The 18,775-nt window shown below is 40.2% G+C and overlaps 1 protein-coding gene across 1 annotated transcript; it reads right to left on the reverse strand.

Moving 5' to 3' along the window:
• Positions 1 to 1,154: 1,154 nt before the first annotated feature.
• Positions 1,155 to 18,152, reverse strand: GPNMB (glycoprotein nmb). The gene is made up of 11 exons (XM_056482723.1): positions 17,965 to 18,152; positions 13,106 to 13,255; positions 12,273 to 12,416; positions 10,682 to 10,861; positions 9,452 to 9,610; positions 8,681 to 8,989; positions 7,395 to 7,517; positions 6,705 to 6,807; positions 5,640 to 5,845; positions 4,086 to 4,173; positions 1,155 to 3,773 (listed from the first exon to the last, which is right to left on the reverse strand). Exons 1-11 carry the CDS (start codon positions 18,038 to 18,040, stop codon positions 3,620 to 3,622), a joined length of 1,692 nt encoding a protein of 563 aa, XP_056338698.1. The 5' UTR covers positions 18,041 to 18,152; the 3' UTR covers positions 1,155 to 3,619.
• Positions 18,153 to 18,775: the final 623 nt, after the last annotated feature.

An 18,775-nucleotide genomic window follows, 5' to 3' on the forward strand; every position in this document is an offset into this window, starting at 1 on the left:
AATTGCCATTCAATAAATATTTTTCCCACTCTTGCCAAGGATGATGGTCAAACAAAGATTTTAAGGTTTAAAAGATATAATCATGGAAGGTGCCAGAGTTTTTGGTGGTGCCCAGCAACAGGGCGAGGAGCAGTGGCAATAAACTAAAACCAAGAAGTTTCACCTAAACATGAGGAAGAACTGTACATTGAGGGTGGCAGAGCACTGGAACAGGGTGCACAGGGAGGTCGTGGAGTCTCCCTCTCTGGAGACATTCCAAACCCACCTGGACACACTCTTGTGTAATTTGCTGTAGGAGACTCTGCCTTGGCTGAGGGTCTGGATTAGATGATCTCCAGAGGTCCCTTCCAACCTGACAAACCTGGGATTAAGGAATTCTGGGAGAATTATAAAGACCTGTAGTTATAAAAGCTTTATCATTAAAGAAAATTTGACTATGCTGCATGAGGCTGGAGGTGATTGTACTAATAAGCCACAGTGGCTGGATGGCTCTTGCAAAGTTTTGTTTCATTCCTTTGCAATTCTTTCAGACACTGGTGTTTTTTAGTCTTGGTTTAATCTTAAAAATAGTTCTGGCAAGAAAAAATTGCCGCATCCGATGGGCCTTAATTTTGTGCTATAAAAAATATTCAAGAAAAAAAGGGGGGAGGAACAAAACAAGTGGTTTGAAATGACAACTCAATTTTTAAAGTAATCCTTAACAAACTTGCTACCCAACTGATGTTTCAGTTTCTCTTGAAGACATGTTTGGAAAGATGTTCTTTCTATGAAGACAATGTACATTTATGTTTGATGTCATTCTTGATGTTATTTCTCCAAAAGGAATGCCTGAAACCTGTCTTGTAACATTTGCTGACATTCACAAATCTGTTGTTTGTCAGCTGTTCTTGCCTTTGAAGGACATGAAGTTCATTTGTATCCTGATCTGTTCTGAAATTGTGTCATCTGGGTGTTAAGAAAGTCTCCTTGTTTCTCAGGTTTGTGGTACCATTGCTCTGAGTACACTTGAAGGGAAAAATCAGCTCGATAACCCATGGTAGAGCCAGGTGTGAGCTGAGGGCAAGGCAAATCCTGTGTTTTATGGAGGTAGACACTCTTTTGATCAATAATTGCTTATCTGGCAGTTTCTTGTTCTGAGACAAAGCAGTGAACTCTTTAAAATCATTACATGGTTTATTTGTCAGTGCAGCAGTTAAATTCCATTGTATAAAAGTAAAGATGTATGAAACAGAAGTTACAGCTGAAAAGGCAAAATCGTAATATAAAAATGTAGTATTCTGACATTAAAGAGAGATAGTGCAAGATTTTCCTAATACTTAGGTTAAGGTATAAAAAAGTTCTTAACATATGCCTGAAAGCTGTTTCTATGCAAAAGCTTAAGGTGTCTCAGAGCATCTTCACTGATCCCAAGCTGTGACAGATTTTATGTTTTCATGCTTCATTACAGGTCATCTTAAGCTTTTTTCTAAACCCCTGTCCTGCCTCAAGCTAAAGCAACAAATACAAATTACAGTCCTGCTTGACTGATAACAAAGGACATAACACTTAGTAATTTTTGCAGAAAATGTGTTTCCTGTTCAAGTCATAAAAAATTAGAGATGCTAGTCCTTAGACAATAGGATGTTACGTATAAGGAAGTGGGAACAATAGCAAATACACTGCTTTTAATAATACAACTGAAATAGCCACAAAAGAATTAAAATACTGGGAGAACCTGGAAACAAAATTAGAAAAGAGGCTGTTGAATTTTAGAGCTAAAGGACTAATCTCACAGGTACGTTGGAATCTGCATTTTAAAAAATATCCTTAACTCATTGAAAGGTGTCTGTGAAGGGGCAGTGAAGACTAGATTCAGATTACAACTGATAAGCATTTGGAAGATCTGCTAAAACAGTAGAAAAGTGTGTTTATAATTATATATTGCCACAGGAGCAGAAAACAGTATGTATCAGAGATGTTTCAAGATATGGTAAATAAGCTAATTATATTGAAATACAGATCTTCAAAGAATTCAGTGTTTAGAAATGGATTATGTAAGATAATTTGCCCGGCCTCCATTTTGGCTATAGCCTTTACTAACAACAGCTGGAGCTTTATGAAACATGAACTATAAAGAATTTTTGGTCTGTTTGCTCATCTCCATGAACCTTTTTAGCAATCTCTTCCCTTTCTGCTCTCCTTTTCTCATCATTCAGTGAGCCAGCCTTCAGCAGTCTGTGCTGGTCTCACACTGTGAAATGCCATGATACTGAGTGATGAGCATGTGTGGCTACAAGGCCAGATCACTTGTGGAAGGCCTCAGAATGAGTTCTTTTAACAGAATTGCAGCTACAGTGAGCAGGGGAAGGAAGGCACATTGATTTTGCATAAGTTTACATTTCCTAAGGTGCATCATGTAAAAGCAGAAAGTGGAGCAGAGTGTTTTATTTATCTTGGGGTTTTCATTTATTTGATTTAGTGGTCAGAGGGATGGAGGAGCAAGCAGAAATTAATGTCTCTTTACAGCAGGAAAGACAGAAATTAAAAGAGAAGAGAAAAAGGCAGTTGAGTGCTACCCCTTCCTGCTAGATCCCTTGTTCTGCTGCCCCTTCACTGGACGTGGAGCAATCTGCCCCCTTGGGAGCAGTGGTGCCAGTCCAGTGTCTCAAGACCAATGGAAGCCAAGGAGGCAAAGGCAGCATCAGCAGCTGCAGCTCAGAATTTTACATGGGACTCAAAGTTTGAACAAGGAGATCCAAGCCAATGGGCCTCATCTTGTTGCTCGAGTGTCTGTGGTCTAGTTTATAGAGAGACTCATGCACTGGTAGCCATGTCCAGTGGGAAGCTAAGTGTGTCCAGCCCTGTCTTCTGTCCCTGAGGCCAGCTGGCATTTAATGATCTGCACCCATGCTATTGAACCCTGAAAAACAGGGTGGCTGCTGCCAAACTCACGGTGGGGAGCTGTGCCTCTGGTGATTCCCAGAATCTAGGGTTTGCTTGGTGGGGAGCTGGCCTGCCTGGGGCAAGTCTGTGCTGGGATCTCCTGAACAGTCTAACAGTGGCAGCAGTTCAGTGCCAATGCCTGGGAAAAGGCCATGGCACGTTTCATTCCACAGACATAACACGTGCCTGCCCCCCATGTCTCTCTTTACAGCAAAGACATGAATCCTGCTAAGGCAATAAGCAGCAATAAAAACTAAGTGTTTACAAGTTGGTTGGTTGCTGGGGGTTTTTTGTATTTTTTTGTTTGTTTGTTTTGGGGTTTTTTTTGTTTGTTTTTTTTTAATTAACCTCTTTTTTCCCCCCCTCCAGATTATGGATGTGATTAATTTTGCAGGTTGTTAACCTAGAAATAAGTAAAGCCAGATAAGGGTGTGGGGGAGGAGGGTATTGGTAATTCAGAAGAGTGTATCCTACATTACAAGCAAGAACAGCAAGTGCTTAAAACTACCTCCTTGTTTTTCTGCAAAAGACTACTTTAATGTTGCTAATTGCACCAAGCCCCAAAAGTTACCATCCCATCTATATGTGCTTTCACCTTACTCCCTGGGGTTTTTAATAACCACAAGAAAGCCCCATCAAAGTACAGTTCAGATACAGGTCCTGTACTTAATCTAATAGTCAGTATTACACTAAAGGTTTAAACAATGCCTGGTTTACTCTTCAGCAGAGGATTTCTCTCGGTGCTATTAGGGAAGAAAATGGCTTTGAAAGAGCTGAAGTAAGCAGTGAATCCCTCCTGCTTTTCTGTATGTTCTGCACTCCTCTCAATAGGCTTGTATTGCTTGTATCTCCTGCAAGGAATGTGCACAGTTAGTTTCTGAAAGACTTTTAAATAAGGATCCACATTTAGCATGTGACCAGTGCAGAAAAGCACTAATCACGTGTTCATTCTGAAAGTCCTTAACATCTACATGCTTTCCAATGGTTTTGTGGCCTAAATCAGTAATCTCATTTTCTTGAATATTTGCCAGAATATTTGTGAGCTGAAATAGTAAAGAGACAAAAATGTGGCTAAAGCAAATTTAAATTGTTCAGTTCCTTAATTTAAATAATATTTTGACAGTTCTTTGAACTGTTTTTAATCATAGAAACTAGGAACTTACTTGTAAAGGACAAATGCCCCAATGGTAGCAAACACTGCCAACAAGCCAAGGAAGATAAAGACACCTTCTGTTGTTCCAGATGATGCTCCTACAGTTCAGAAAGTAGATTGATTACAAGTTAGCCTCTATTTTACAGTGAGGTAGGCTTTCCAAAGAAAATGCCATTTTTACTTATTGCTATATGAATTGAAGCACAGTTAGTAACTGTAATGAAGATCAGAGACTGGCAGGAGGTAGTGCTTTCACATCCTAATCCATTTAATTCTCATTCCACCAGAGTGTGAGTTGTGCTTTGCCAGTTTTCTCATATGAACCCTGCTCCTCGGACACACGGCTACCCTTCCAGCAAGGAGGGGAATGAAGGGCTCTGTTGGCACCCCACAAGATGAAGCTAATTTGATCCTTGCCATTTGTTATGCTGGGAAAATATTTACACTGACTATAGGATAACTGTTTGACAAAATTAGATGGCACATCCAGAAGCAGCAACCTCTCTTAGATCCTAATTCTGCTTTGATTATAGCAGAAGCCCCAAAATACAACTCAGCTTTGCCCTCTGGAGGAAACCTGGACAGACCAGCCTTACTGGGCTAAAGCAAGTCTCTGTGAATACAGTTGAGAAAACCCTTCTGCAGGCTTAGTTTCACCTTTAGGAGCCAGAATGCACAGGTCAGGCATTGTGCCTTATTCATAATGAACTGATTTCAGTACAGATAAACATATACCTAGGTTAAATAAAATCATCCAAAAATCCTATGGAAGATGACTTCAACGGGCCAGTTGCTTGGCTGACAGTAATTAGAGTTCAGAAGAGTCACTAGGACACTGTAATAGGGAGTCAAGAGGGCAATGAAGTGGGAGCAGAGAGGCAGCACAATCTTTTAGACTTCTGACTGAGGCTGAGTTTAATAGCTGGTTCTGTCAAAGACTGCTTTGATAGCTATGAGATAGACACAGGGGTACTTATCCAATGAAAAGTAAAGCTCCTCTTTGGAAACAATTACCCTGGGCAGACTCTGGATGTTACACAGATCATTCCAGAACATGATTCATCTTATCTTCATGTAGAAATAGAAACTATATCAAGGCCCATGGACAGTAAAGAGGGGCCCAGGGCAGCCACCTGTGCTGCAGACTTTTATTCTGTCTCAAGTGAGCTGAATTCTCCTCTGTTTCTGCTATTTCTCCATGTGTGGAGTGGGCTGGCTGGCATGTTCCCCACCTGCTTTTCTGCCCAACATTTTTCTGTGAAAAATTACATTATGGCTTAAGAATTGCTCATATTCTGTGATACTGAATAGTTTGTATAATTACTGTATTCATTGGATCATAAACAGAAGTCAAACCAAGGTCTAACAGCTAAAATTCCCCCAGGGAAATAATCATCATTTTATCTTTGCATGGACTCTTAGACAAGCTGTTGCAGTCTCAGCTGAGGCCTCCAGGCATAATAAGAACCCCCCTATGTATTCCTGTGCTCTTTCCCCCTGCAGGGAAATGACCACAGGGAGAAGATTTTCACCAACAGCTCATATCTGCTCTTTGTGGACTCACCTCCATTTACAGAAATCAGGGCACTGGCAAGTGCTTGACTTGTGTCATCACCCAGGGTGATGTTTATGCAGTATGTCCCAGGTTCCTCAAAAGCCCTCCTGATGGTGAGTAAACATTCGTCCGTGACGACGATGGGGTCACATACCATGCTCTTGGACACCTGGCACGTGGGGTCAGAAACCACTGTGCAGACATCTGTGGGGAGACTGGCATGGGAAGAGAGAGCACATTGCATCTGGGGGGTCCTGCCAGCCCAGTTAGCCCAGTTCATGGGCACATTGCACTGGTGCACCAGTTTTATTTAAGCATGTTTTATTAATACTGTATCTACTTTTGCATACCTATACATTTATATACGTACATGTGGATTTTATATAGAATGCATGCATACAGTCTGTATAATTATCTGCTTGTTTAGCTTATCCTTAACATTTTATGGTGATCACAGGATTACCTGCATCAAAACAACTTTTAAAGTCCATTATCTTTAAAAAACATCTTTAAGAATGAGATGCAGATTCTTTTAAGTAGTATCGTGTTGGAAAAGAAAACACTCCCTTAAGAGAGGTTAATTGTATTCCAGTTGTATCACCATGGTGTTTCTGCTACATCTTATTTCTCTCAACTCTAACCTTCTAAGACCTAGGAATATTAGTCCAATGTTTTTGCATCAAAGAAGTTGCTTGGACTCACCCATTTTCTCCAAGTGTCAAAAACTCATGGCTAAAAAGAGAGGATTTCCTCACAATTTCAGTAAACTGCTTCCTATTTTACTATAAGTGCTGAAGTCTTGTCTTGGCCAGGAGACTATAAATTGTTTCTTCCCACAATCGGTTCCTTATTTTTACTGAGACTGGATGTTTGCTCTGAATCCTAAGTCCCTGGCAGTAGCCTCTGTTGGCATAGTTTAAAAATGAGACTTGCATTATCTTTAGTTCCCATCAAGAAATAGAAGCACTGCAGTTCCCAAATTTTGTTCATACATCTGCATCTAAGCACATACAGCATTCCAGCACCTAATTAATTTTAAACAGGGAAGATTGACAGCTTCATTCACACACTTACCTCCCTTGGCAGGTAACAACAAAGTCAACCAGTGAGTTTTCAGCTTGACTTTCTGTCATCTGGATGCTTGTCATCTGAATAATATTTACCTCAAGGATTCCCTCTGGGAGAGGAAACACATATCAACTGTAGGACACATGACAGGCTTTGAAGCCTATGTGTACTGAACCTCAAATGTTTGGCTGATGCTCAGTTCAGGTCTTGTTTTCCATAACCTCCTCCCTCCCTTAACACTCCTCTTGAGGGCTTTGAAAGCTGAGAAATTTTCCAGTGCTTTCCCTGTGAGGCTCCTTTCTGGTCTGCCTTCTTTTTCCTCATTATTGTTACTTACTTCTTTATTTTGCTAAATCAGTTCCCACTACATGAGATTTGTCTGCTTTCAAAAGTCAGTTCAACCTTATGTAAACCTCCTCCCCAGCCCACGTGCTCCTGCTGTGGCATGTTCAGAAGCTGGTGATATAGAAAGGAGTGACACAATGCACATCCCCACCAGCACATGGGGTCAGCCATCAGCAGGCATCCAGACCAAGGTCCAGCCTCACCCTTTGTCTGAAAGCAAGGGGTCATAACCTCTGCAACTATCATTTCTGTAATGGATAAAAATGTGTGTAAATAAACATTACTTCTACCATACGTTGTTGTTCATTGTTAACACCATTCCTCTGTTCAGGTGTTGATCCACATCCTTACCTACAACATCAATGTTACTTCCATAGTATCCATTTCTGTAAATATGGCAACCTCCATCAGGATTATCCTCCACAGACTCAACAGTGGGAGAAGAGCCAGAATCAGAAGATGGTCCAGTTGTAACTGTTCGAGGGAGAAGAAACAGACATGCAGCTTTAGAACAAGCTCTGCTTAGGGATATTCTGAACACAGCCACTTGTTCCAAGTGCCTTCATTCCACAGGCTGTCAGTGACTTTGGTTTACAGTCATGTATGTATCTGTGTTATGAGCTCATGGCAAGAATCCTGAAAGAAAACACATGTGCCCAGCTTCAGAACCCTGGAGTGGCCTGGGGAGCCTCACTGCAAAAGCCACCTGGCTAGTCACCCATCTCTGTGTATTAAAAGGGAGACTACAAAGTGTAATATAATTAAATACTTCTTTAAAATCCCCAAATCAATTGTATAAGAAATCCAAAGACCAATAAAACATTTAAAATGCTTTTTTAAAAGCTGGTATTTTCCCACTGCTCTACATTACAGCTAGTGGAAAAATGAAGAGGGGAAGTGGTGAATATTATATCTTTCCTTTCATTTTTCATTCTCACTCCATATCTTGGTAAGAGCACATATTAAAAATATGAAATTTGAAAAATATAGCCACATTTACAATTTCACAGTAGTAGTATTATGACTGAAACTGCAGGCCTTCTGCAAACCTTAAAACCCTCTGAGATGATAAACCAATGCTGAACATAATAAAAGTTATTCTGAAATATGTTAGTCAATAAATTTAAAGTGGAAGAGCTGTTCTGGGTTCACGCCATGTGGAAATCCCATATTTTTGAATATGACTAGGTTTTTCTAGTTCAATTCAATCTCCAATTTTGGATGGAAGCTAATGCAATCCAGAAAGGAACTTGCTATAAATTTCTGAAATTTCTTTTTCTCACTTGAAATTTCCATCTTACCTCAGAAGATGACCCTGAGTAGACAAAGCTAAAACCTCCTGACCAGAGGGCAGAGATAATACAAACTTACATTTATGTTCACCTGAAGACCTTTGTATGCTGTAAGCGTGGTGGTAGACCTGGATGCATAAGGAGTTAAATGTGTGAGTGATCCCTACCATAGAATCCTAAAATATTTCATGCTTATTAATTCTATCTCTAAGACAATTTTATAGAGGGTTTCCATGCAGCTCTTACATGATGACAGTAAAACTACTAAAGATAATAATTTAAAACATCAGAATATAGAGTTTTAGCTTAATACTAAAATGCCAGTGCTGTTTGACAAATGCTTACCTGCTGAAGTGGGTGGTGGTGCAGTGGGTGTTACTGGCTTGCAAGGTACAGGTATAATGGCTTGGACAGTTAAATTCAGAGTGAAGTTTCCCTGCAGAGTGTAGGTGTGAGATGTACTAGAACCACTGGCTACAAACAAGCCACTTCCATCTCCGAAGTTCCACTTGTAAGAGATGGCAGAATTATTCAGATAGTAGCTGGGATCATGGATCTTCACATCAAATGTGATTGGTGAGTCTTTGATGAAAATGGAGTCTGAGATGTTGCGGTCATGTTTTTGGAACATACTCACGAATACTGGAATTTTGTCTGGAGGGAGGAAAAAAAGAGATAAGTAAATAAAGCAGGGATACCTGGCTGCAAACAATAAACATATCCAAAGCCCCTGAACAGCAACAGCCAGAAAGTGAGATGCAAACATGGTATCTTTAACACAGGTTTTTACTTTAATTTGATTTATGACCTGAGGAGTCAATGACAGTAGGAAACAGCCAGAAAAATATGGGAACAAATGAGGAATCACAGATTTGTGTGGAGGATTACATTTTCTCTCTCGTAAATCGTTTTCCATTACAAAGTAGAGGGGTCACTACTGAGCTAGACAAAAAGTTCACTTAAGCTACTCAGGGCAATTTACCAGAGATTCCATTTTCATGCTAAAAACCTTTCTCAGCCAATGTCTTCTTCTCATGGTGATTGTGCAGAATTTTTTTAACAGCTAAGCAACAAATACCCCCAGCATTTCATTGCAGTCAGTTCCAGCACACTCACCTGTTACAGAGTAGACAGTTTTCGCTCTGGCAATGGGAACAAATCCTGAGTGACCTCTCCTGTAAATGGACACTGCCATCCCATGTTCACCAAGAGTAATATTTGCTGTGTTGACTGAAAACTTTGCTGAAGATCGTCCTGTTGTTTGGTAATACTGACCTGAAACAGAACACAAACTTGACATTTTCCCCCTCAGCCTTGCTACAAGTTGGTTTATGAGAAGCAAAGTCTCTGAGAATCTTGGGTTGTCAAAGTCAAAATGAATAGTTTAGAAATGTTTTCCAGTAATCTGACAGGTGTTTCCAAATGACTGGATACTTTTACAATGTGTTTACTCACATAAATTCCAGTTTTTCAAAGTTGTCAAAAAGATGTCCCAAATTTCACTATTCCAAGAAAAAACTGCCAAGACATCTACATCTTTCCAAAGCAGTTACATTACATTAAGTCATTAGGATTATATAGTGGATGGTGTGAGGCATTTTAAGTGAGCTTGTGTTTGCTTTCAGTGTAGCCAGAAGATAAAATACCTCTTGCTTCATACTCCAGAACTATTTTTATATATTCAATTATTTGTCTTTTTGAAAACTGACTGAGGTAGGTAAATAGTATCACCTCTGCATAAAATTTGAAATATTATTATTATTACTCATACTGATACTGACAATAATACTGATTCAGCCAGACAAACTGAAGGCACTAAAATTTAATACTTGGCCAATGGCAGGAATTACATGCTCAGAGCAGGAAACACTGAAAATCAGCATCTGTGACCAGAGCAGCAGCACAGCCAGTGGCAGTTCTCACCTCCCTAGAGACAAGATGTGCTGCACTGTTAAACTGGTGATACACAGCACTGTGCTCTTTCTTAAATCTAAAAGTCTTAACTGGCAGTGAGCCATCAATAAATCATCTGACTGACCTGCTCAGACTCTCTGTTTTCCTAGAAAAAGATCTTGAGTACTACTGAAAGGAAAATTATTTTCTTTAGTGATAGTATTGTGAATGCAGGTTTAAAGAGAATCTTCTGGAAATCTGTGATTTCTATATCAAGCACCTGATGGCCTCTCTGGAAAAATGGGGAATTAATTCTGTATTTCCACTCAAGAGTGTGGAAAAGCACATTTTTAAAGTGCTTTTAGTAAAACATACTTGTCAAATGAGTGGTGTACAAAAGGAGTAGAAGGTTTGCAGCATCACCCCAAGCAGGGCATGTGTTGAAGTACTAACCAAAAGTGTGAAACACATAGACAAAGTTCATTCTCCTCCAGCCAGGGTGATGAGGGAAAGGACGTCCATCTGGGAATACATCGTGGCTGTGGTTTCTTGAGCAGTTTTCCCAGCCACAGTTGTCAGTCCATTCAGTCCAGTTGTAGACATAGAATTGCTGATCCATGGAAGCTGGAGGATCTAAGAATAGAAATAGGATGTTCTGGTCAACTGAGAAATGTGCAGAGAGGCAGGAAACAGGAGGCAAGCACTGCAGGTTATAGCAGTTACTGCATTTAAACAAGGTATTTTTAGACTGACCTTAATTCTTTTTTTCTGAAGTTGTGCTGTGTTTAGCTTTTAATGTAAACACAAAATGGTTCTGTCTTGGTGCTATATTATTAAGAAGTTTAAAAACAACTTTACTGTCTCATGGGCCAGACACAATTTAGAAGTGCTTGCCCAAGAACTTGCATTGACTATATAGGATGCTACAGCTAGGAAACTGTACTGTTTTGCTGAGGATAACAGGAATACCTAAATATTTGGCAGATAGAATGTAAAATTTTAAGTACAAAGAGTGGCTGCGAAAGCACTGTAAGGATGTGACTTTGTTTGTTTTGTCAGAAAAATTTTCTATGGCACCTTTAAATAACTTAGACATGAATTTCTGTCATTTTCTGAATAGTAAATAGGAAGTTTCCTCTCCCAAACAGCACAGCAGATATTAAGTAGAGCATGGATATATGCTGCTAACAAAATATTAGACATTTAGCTGGAACTTAGGCTGACAAATAACTTGCTGATATGCCTTGAAATAAAAATTACTTTGATCAGTAAAAAAATTTGTTGAACATTTATGCATTCAGAGAATGAAAGTACAACAGCATGTGTTGTTCTAGATCCAGCAGCTTAAAACACTGGAATGATGATAGGCTTTTTTCTCCATGCAGTAATAAATAAGTTGAAAAAGGGTGATTTTCTGAGGAAAATACTGCTTGATTTTTAAATATTTGTTTGTTTTTTAATTCCTAAAATATGGAAGTGTGAGATTTACTCTTTTGTCTGGATATGGTTACTGAATTCTACAATTCTTAATTGAGAAAACCCTCAATTTTATAAATTGACAGCTTTATAAGTTTAAAAGGAAACAGTATGACTGTGCAGCATTGTGCCTGAACTGAAAAGCAATAACTGCTCTGTTGGGAAGTCAGATTACGTGACTGTTTTGGGAAGACAAGTTTATAACCATGGCCAGTCCCAAACTACTTGGTCAGTGTATATACAGTGGGGCAGAGCACTGAAAATACCACAGTGATCCTCTCAGGAAAGAAACTGGTGTGGCACAGGCTGGGCATGCACAGGTAAGTGTTACCAGATATCAGCTGTCAGTTATCAATTATCAGTTATCAGCTGTCAGTTATCAGTTGTTATCAGTTATCAGTTATCAGCTATCAGTTATCAGTTGTTATCAGTTGTTATCATATATCAGTTAAATCCAGCACAGCTGCTGTTCATTGGGTGTGCCTGTGATGCTTTCCAAGCTCAGTGACACATTCACAGCAGCACCAGGCAGATGTGAGCACGGTGCAGGGAAATTGCCATTACCTACCCCGGGTACAGTTTCTCCTGTACACTATGTTGCCATCATTATCTTCTGTCTGGCACTTGGGGAACTGCAGAGTCACAGCAAAGGTCACGTTGGATCCTACCAGTGCTGGGCTGTCACTGTCCAATTTGGCTGTCACCCTTCCTCCTGTAGAAAGGAAAATTGGTCTTTGCTGCAGTAAAGAGTGCACTGGAGCAGAAGCTACCATCAGCTGTGCACTGTTTACATTAGAAATGCTTTATTGATTGCTCTGTTTCTGAGGGCTTTCGTGCTCCTAGCAAAACCCCAGCTTCAAACAATCAGGGGGACTCAGTGTATCCCCCCCAGAACACTTACTGGTCTGCCATTAATTTTCTTCCTAGAGCTAAGAATAGAGTGTTCTACCTGTGGGGGTTGATATATTGCAAAGCAGAAAATTTTTGCTTGTCCCCAGGGGTAGTCATTGGCCCTCAGCTCAGGCCAGGTGACAATAAACATGGTCTTTGCTGCAGCTGTCAGTCTGAAGCCCCACTACCGTAGGCAGTTGAAGCTGCCTGTCCTCCAGGGCATATTTCACATAATGGGCTGTGCTGCAGCCCTGACCATCAATACTTCTTGATAAGTATTAATGTCTGAAATTAGTCATAATGGGAAAGCATTTTGTGTAATAACTCTCTGTTCTGCTTCCTCAGACACCCCACTGGGAATGGTATCAAACCCAATCATCTCTAACTCGCCGTTCTGTGCAGCAGTGGATATTGCCTCTATGAAAATGCACTACAGCAACTGCACTCTGCACTGTGGTGGATTTTCTGGCCAGTTTTTCAAGTGTATTTGAAATCTGTATGTGCTATCACCTCTCCAGCAGTCCTTCCATCTGGGATCTCCTTCTTCCCAGAAAGGATAAAGTTTTTCATTCCATTTATTTTGATCACTAGACCAGCCTTGTATCTTCTTGTAGGATGTGACAGGAGAAGTACTTCCATGGCTCAACACATCTTGAAACCCTAGAGAGAAAACCAAGCATCAGTGTAAATGTAATGCATTTTTCCCTACTACTCTATAAAAACATTCCTCTTGTGCTGAACTTTAATCATGTACTGGTAGAAAACTTTCCACCAGTAGAAAATTACGGAATTTTATCACTGCAGCTATAAACACTTACATCAACTATAATCAACAAAAAGACAATTCCACTACTGTCAGACTGACTTTTTTTTTTCTACTGGCAGTAGAAAACTGCAAACTTCCCAGACAAAGAATAAAAATGTTTACAATGTTTTTGACCATATCAGAGCAATGGTTTGCAAGAATTTACATAACCCTGCAACAGTCAGGCTCTCTGCACAGAGGTTGCTTGATTTCTGACTGCTTTGCCTGGCAATAAATCTACAAGTAAAAGGCTAACAGGATAAATTCATTCTGTGTCTGAGTTGTGCTCTAGTGGAAATTGTGCCAGGAATTAGTTTTGACCCAGTGCAGCTCCTTTGGTGAGTTGGCTGGTGGTTTGGGTGGGAGGAGTGGAACCAATTATAACAGAAGCTGGTATTTCCAGAAAAGGAAATTTAGAGCTGAATAGTAAATTCAATGTGTTTATAATATAACAACAATAACATATTAGCTTCATGCCTTTTATTTAAAAATGGCTCAGATATTAAATAACTTCAAGAACCTCTTTCTTCTCATATTACTTTTCCCAGGCTTCTAGGATGCCTCTTTCTGTCACAAAGGACACATAGTAGAAAGCAATGTAAATATCCAAGAAACCTGTAGGAACACGTTGGCCACTGTAGGATGCCATAAAAATATGTTAATAAGGGAGCTCATGGGCACAGTTCCATGAAAGCCTGGAGGCTTTAAAGAGCTCTGCCATGTTAATCAGATAGGTAACTGCTGGGTGTGCCATTCTGTCACAACGTTAAGGGAGTTAGGATTTCTGCTTCCCATGGCTTTATTGTAAAGATGCAGCTGATGCAGAATGCTACTGACATTTATACTCTAGTGCAACAAAGTTCTGGAAGGACAAGAATTGCCCTGTGTGCTGTAACCTAACAGGTTGTGTTGGAATTTCTCCAGGCTTTGGAAAGGACGCAGAGCAGGTGTAGCCAGTTTGAGCACAGACTTTAGAGGTGGGTGGCTCCTAATTTTACTGTGAGAGAGAACCAGAGAAACAGCTCAGAAGAAGAGGCAGGAGCTGCTTTCTCTTGGTGTTTTACTGCCCAGTGAAATTTCTGCTGGGCAGGAAGAACATCCCTTGGCCAGTCCCAACTCAACTCTGAGCTGATGCTGGTAACTCTCTCTCCAGTCTTGAGGACTGAACAGTTTGAGGAAAAGAACAGATTTTCCACTCAGACACACAATCTCCCACAGTCTTTTGCCCTCCGAGAACTCCCTGCAGTCTCACTTAAATCACTTGAATCAAATCTTTCCTGCAGATTTAATTTATTTTGATGTGAGCAAGCATAACATTATGATTGGTATTTACTTAATGACCTGTATCACATGCTCTATTGTTTTGAGTCTTGGTCAGAAGAAGAGTTTGGTAATGCTGTCATTCAGAAACTTTGCTCAGGAAAAAAACAAATTAGCAACTATAAAAGTACTTCCCAAAGGCTTATCAAGTTCAATTACACTTTAGATATCATTAAATCAATATCTCATTCAAAGGTAAATGGCTACATAATTTTTGTAGTTTATTTTTCCCATTCTTCTTGATTTTATCAAAAAATTATTTAATGAATAAAAATATTTTGATTTTGTCAGATCAAAACTTTTCAATCATTGTTGTTTTCCAAACATTCAATTTATCAAAACCAGCTGGAACACTTTTAATTTCATAAATGCTTTTAATTTTGAGTTTTCATTAACAATCCTTGAATTCAGAATTCATTTTCTAGTCCAGTAATAGCTGTTGTCACTACTTCTAAGTCACAAGCTGCTTAGGTATTTCTTTGCCTCTCTGATGTGTTTTGTTTATTTCAGTCAAATATCAAACATTTCACAAGCTTCAGGACAAGACAAAGATGGTTTTTCAGATGAGGAAAGACTTCTGCACTAGTTTCTCTAACGCATGGAACTGAAGATTTCCAGTTGGTGAATTTAAAGGAACAAAAAGCTTTAATGTATTTCTTTTTTAACAATGAAAACCACTCAAGAACAGATGTTGGTCGTAACCAAAATTTGAGCAATTCAGTTCAAAATAGACAGAGTAATGTTATGCTCCAAGGAACAGATTCCTGTAATAGTTTTGGTGAGGTGATCATAGGGAAAAAGATCTTATACTTCAACTGACTTTCTTCTTTCATTCTGGCTTTCATTTTGGTGAAAAATGTAGCAAAGACTAGTTCAGTATTTCCTGTGAATGTGTATTAGCCATGAAAGAGACAATGAGAGCCAGTGTCAGGACAGCAGAAATAGAAAGATGACCCACCTAAAGAGGATAAAAGTGTATTAGAAGTAAAAAGGCTGATGGAATGGCCCCAGACTGTAACATAAATTTTCTGAAGTTATGTATAGAAACATAATAAAGCAGGACAAAAAAGAATTTGAGGAACAACTTGCAAAAGCATAAAAACTACAAATTATTTTTTTTCCCCCAAATATAAATTAAGTTGGGAAGCTTGCCAGGAAGTATAGGGCCAAAAGATAATGTAGGTGCAAAAGAAGCATTCAGGGAAGGTAAAGGGGTAGCACAAAAGTCAAGTAGGTCAATTGGTTTATATTTTCATTCACAAAGGAAGAACATAGGGGGTTTCTGTGATAGGTTTTTTTTTTTTTATAGTGATGGAGAATATCTCTCAAAATGAAGTGTTGGCACAAAAATCCCAATTATAGAACAAATCAACAAAATGACAAAGTTGTCTAGATAGGATGGCCCAAGTATGGAAGTTATTCAAGAGTGAAATAAATGAGCTATTAACCATAGCATGTAACATCTTGCTTAACACTGCTTCAGTGACTGAGAAACAAAAATTGGCAAATGTGATGACAGTTTTTAAAAACACTTCCAGGGAAGATTTAGAGGATTAAAAAAACCCTTTGGGGCTGAAGTTGGAGAAGCTGGTAGGAACAGCAGTGAAGAACAGAGAAAGTAGGTACAGTGCATTAGTATGATTTGCCATAAAAGGAGTGCATTGCTCACAAACATATTCTGAGTTTTGTGAGGGAGACAGAGAGCATGGGAACAAGGCTGACCTGCTTGTTACAGTCTGCATGAGTTCCAGACAGCACTTGGTGAGGTCCCTTGCTAAAGGAGCATAAAGCAGTTAAGTTACCGTGGGATAAGAATGAAGGATTTCACATGAATAAGTGATTGGCTAGGATACTAAAAAAAAAAAAAAAAAAAAAAAAAAAATTATGAATAAGTGCCCAGTTTTCTTCATTGTTAAAATAGTTTAAAATGTTCATAATCTGGAAAACAGGTAAACGGTGAGGTTCTTTAATCTGCTGAAGATTGTGAATTAAAGTAACAGAGGGGAGGACTGTATGAAACTTGATGACTCAAGAATAAAACTCTGAAATTCAATGGAGTTAAATGCAACCTTACTTTGGGAATGAGGGGCTCTAAACCAGCTCTAGACTGAGAAATGGAATCTTGCAGCTTTACAATTTTAAATGCAATACTCATTGGTAGTTGAAAACCTAGGAAAAGGCTAGATAGAGAACAAAGATGAGAACATCATTACAGCATTTTATAAAGTCTTGAGTACTGTATGCTCTGTTCTCTGCAGCTCAATCACTATAAAAGAACTGAAAAAATACAGAGAGAGGTGGTGAGGATGCTACAAAGAGGTAGAATTGTTTCCAAATGAGGAACAGCTAAATACACTGTGTCTTGAAGCCTGGAGAAGAGGTGACAGAGGAGAATATAAAAACAGAATCATGAACAGCATGGAGGAAGAAGCTGAAAGTATAAAAGTTAAGGAGAATCAAATGAAACCAGCAGGTTACAGGTTCTAAGCACATGAAAGGTATTTCTTCACATAAGGTACAATTAAGATGTGAAATTTTTTGCTGGCAGGATGTAGGGTGTCCCAAAAATTTACACGTGTTGCAATGAAAACCTAAATGCATTAACAGATGGAAGAAATCTAGTAAAAACTGTTGAATACAATGACTCTGCATCTGACAGAGGTGATTCTATAAATCATCAAAAGCTGGGAAAGTGTCCTGACCTGCCCAGTACTGTTCTCCATTGGAGGCAGGTACAAGGCTGGATGAATGCTCAGATGGACTTCAGCTTTTAAAGTTTTACATTTCCATACTGTACATTCTGGAATTTGAGCTTAAAATCCCATTTCTACATTCCCAGCCCTGAGCTCAGGGGGTCATCCTAAGTCTTGAGTCAAACTGGGAGCCCGGAAAGAAGCAGATCATCCCACTCCCTGCCCACTGTGGCTTGCAGATCTAATTCCTTGAGGCTGGGGATCCACAGGTCCCAGTGGGGAGCACAGTTTCTGACCTGGCCTCTCCCAGCCACAGCTGAGCCAAGCCAATTGTGCAAAGTCCATTCTGCATCATGCTGAACTGGGGAAGTGTTGCTGAGGATTTGCTGCCGAGAGCCAAGCTTTGGCTGCAGCCAGCTCCATGGAGCTGAGGAGCAGATTACTGAGCAGCTCCCAGCGCACTCCTGCAGCTCAGGCAGCCCTGGGGTGGAAGCAGCGGGCAGGGCGCTGCAGGAGCAGCAGGAGGAGGATGGAGGCAGGGCAGCACTCACGCGTGGTGGCAGCGCCCAGCGCCGCTTGGGCCAGCAGCAGCAGCAGTCCCAGGGGCAGGTGGCCGGCGCCGCTCATGGTTCCGGAGAGCCTGGGCTGGCTCAGCACTGCCGAGGAAGCCGGAGCTCTGTGAAAGTGCCGGTCCCAGGACAGCTGGGAATGGGGCTCCTCCGCCGCCCCGCGCTCCCGTTAAATGAAGGGCCCCGGGACTCATCATGTGATGGAATTAAGCAGGGATGCATGATTTTGTCTTCAGCTTCTTTCGGCTCATGTGCTTATGACTCACTCCTTTTGCTTTCAGCGTTCCCTGGGATTTCTGAGAGACCTGTTTGGTGCCACACCATTCACCTCACAGGCATTTTTATACTAGTTTTGCACTGTGATCAATTTTTGGACTTAATTTGCTTTTAAATTAGGAATGCTTATTTCCAGAAATCCAAATTAACTCTTGCCCCAGCCTGATTTGCAAGTGTTACTGCAACAGCTCTCTATGTTTGATGAACCCATCACTGCTTAACCACATGGCTCACCCCATATGCTGGGCCACAACTCTAAACTAAATGGAAAATGGCCAATTTAAGCACATCCCTTAACTTGGCTCTTGACCAGAGTTGATTGTTAATGAAAATGTTATTTAAACAGTTAGTTAGAAGTGCCATCACAGCCCCTGTGTGGTGATGGCCACTCAATATCTAGCTCCCAAGTTGCCATGACCCACACACAGATGATTGCATAAACTTCATAGATCCTAGTGATAAACAAACAACAGACATTGCTGCCCAGCCTAATAATGACATACAACCAGTGGCTCCA

The sequence above is a fragment of the Oenanthe melanoleuca genome, chromosome 2 (assembly GCF_029582105.1).
Source record: "Oenanthe melanoleuca isolate GR-GAL-2019-014 chromosome 2, OMel1.0, whole genome shotgun sequence".
Classification (NCBI taxonomy): domain Eukaryota; kingdom Metazoa; phylum Chordata; class Aves; order Passeriformes; family Muscicapidae; genus Oenanthe; species Oenanthe melanoleuca.

What these genes read in the sequence shown, in the direction of transcription:
- GPNMB (XM_056482723.1), bottom strand. Translation starts at nt 18,040, where the DNA reads ATGAGCGGCGCCGGCCACCTGCCCCTGGGACTGCTGCTGCTGCTGGCC. An exon ending in ACCACCACCCACTTCAGCAG is followed by an intron (nt 7,518 to 8,680) that starts GTAAGCATTTGT and finishes TCCCTCGAACAG; the next exon opens with TTACAACTGGACCATCTTCT. An exon ending in CCTGATTTCTGTAAATGGAG is followed by an intron (nt 4,174 to 5,639) that starts GTGAGTCCACAA and finishes TCTGAACTGTAG; the next exon opens with GAGCATCATCTGGAACAACA.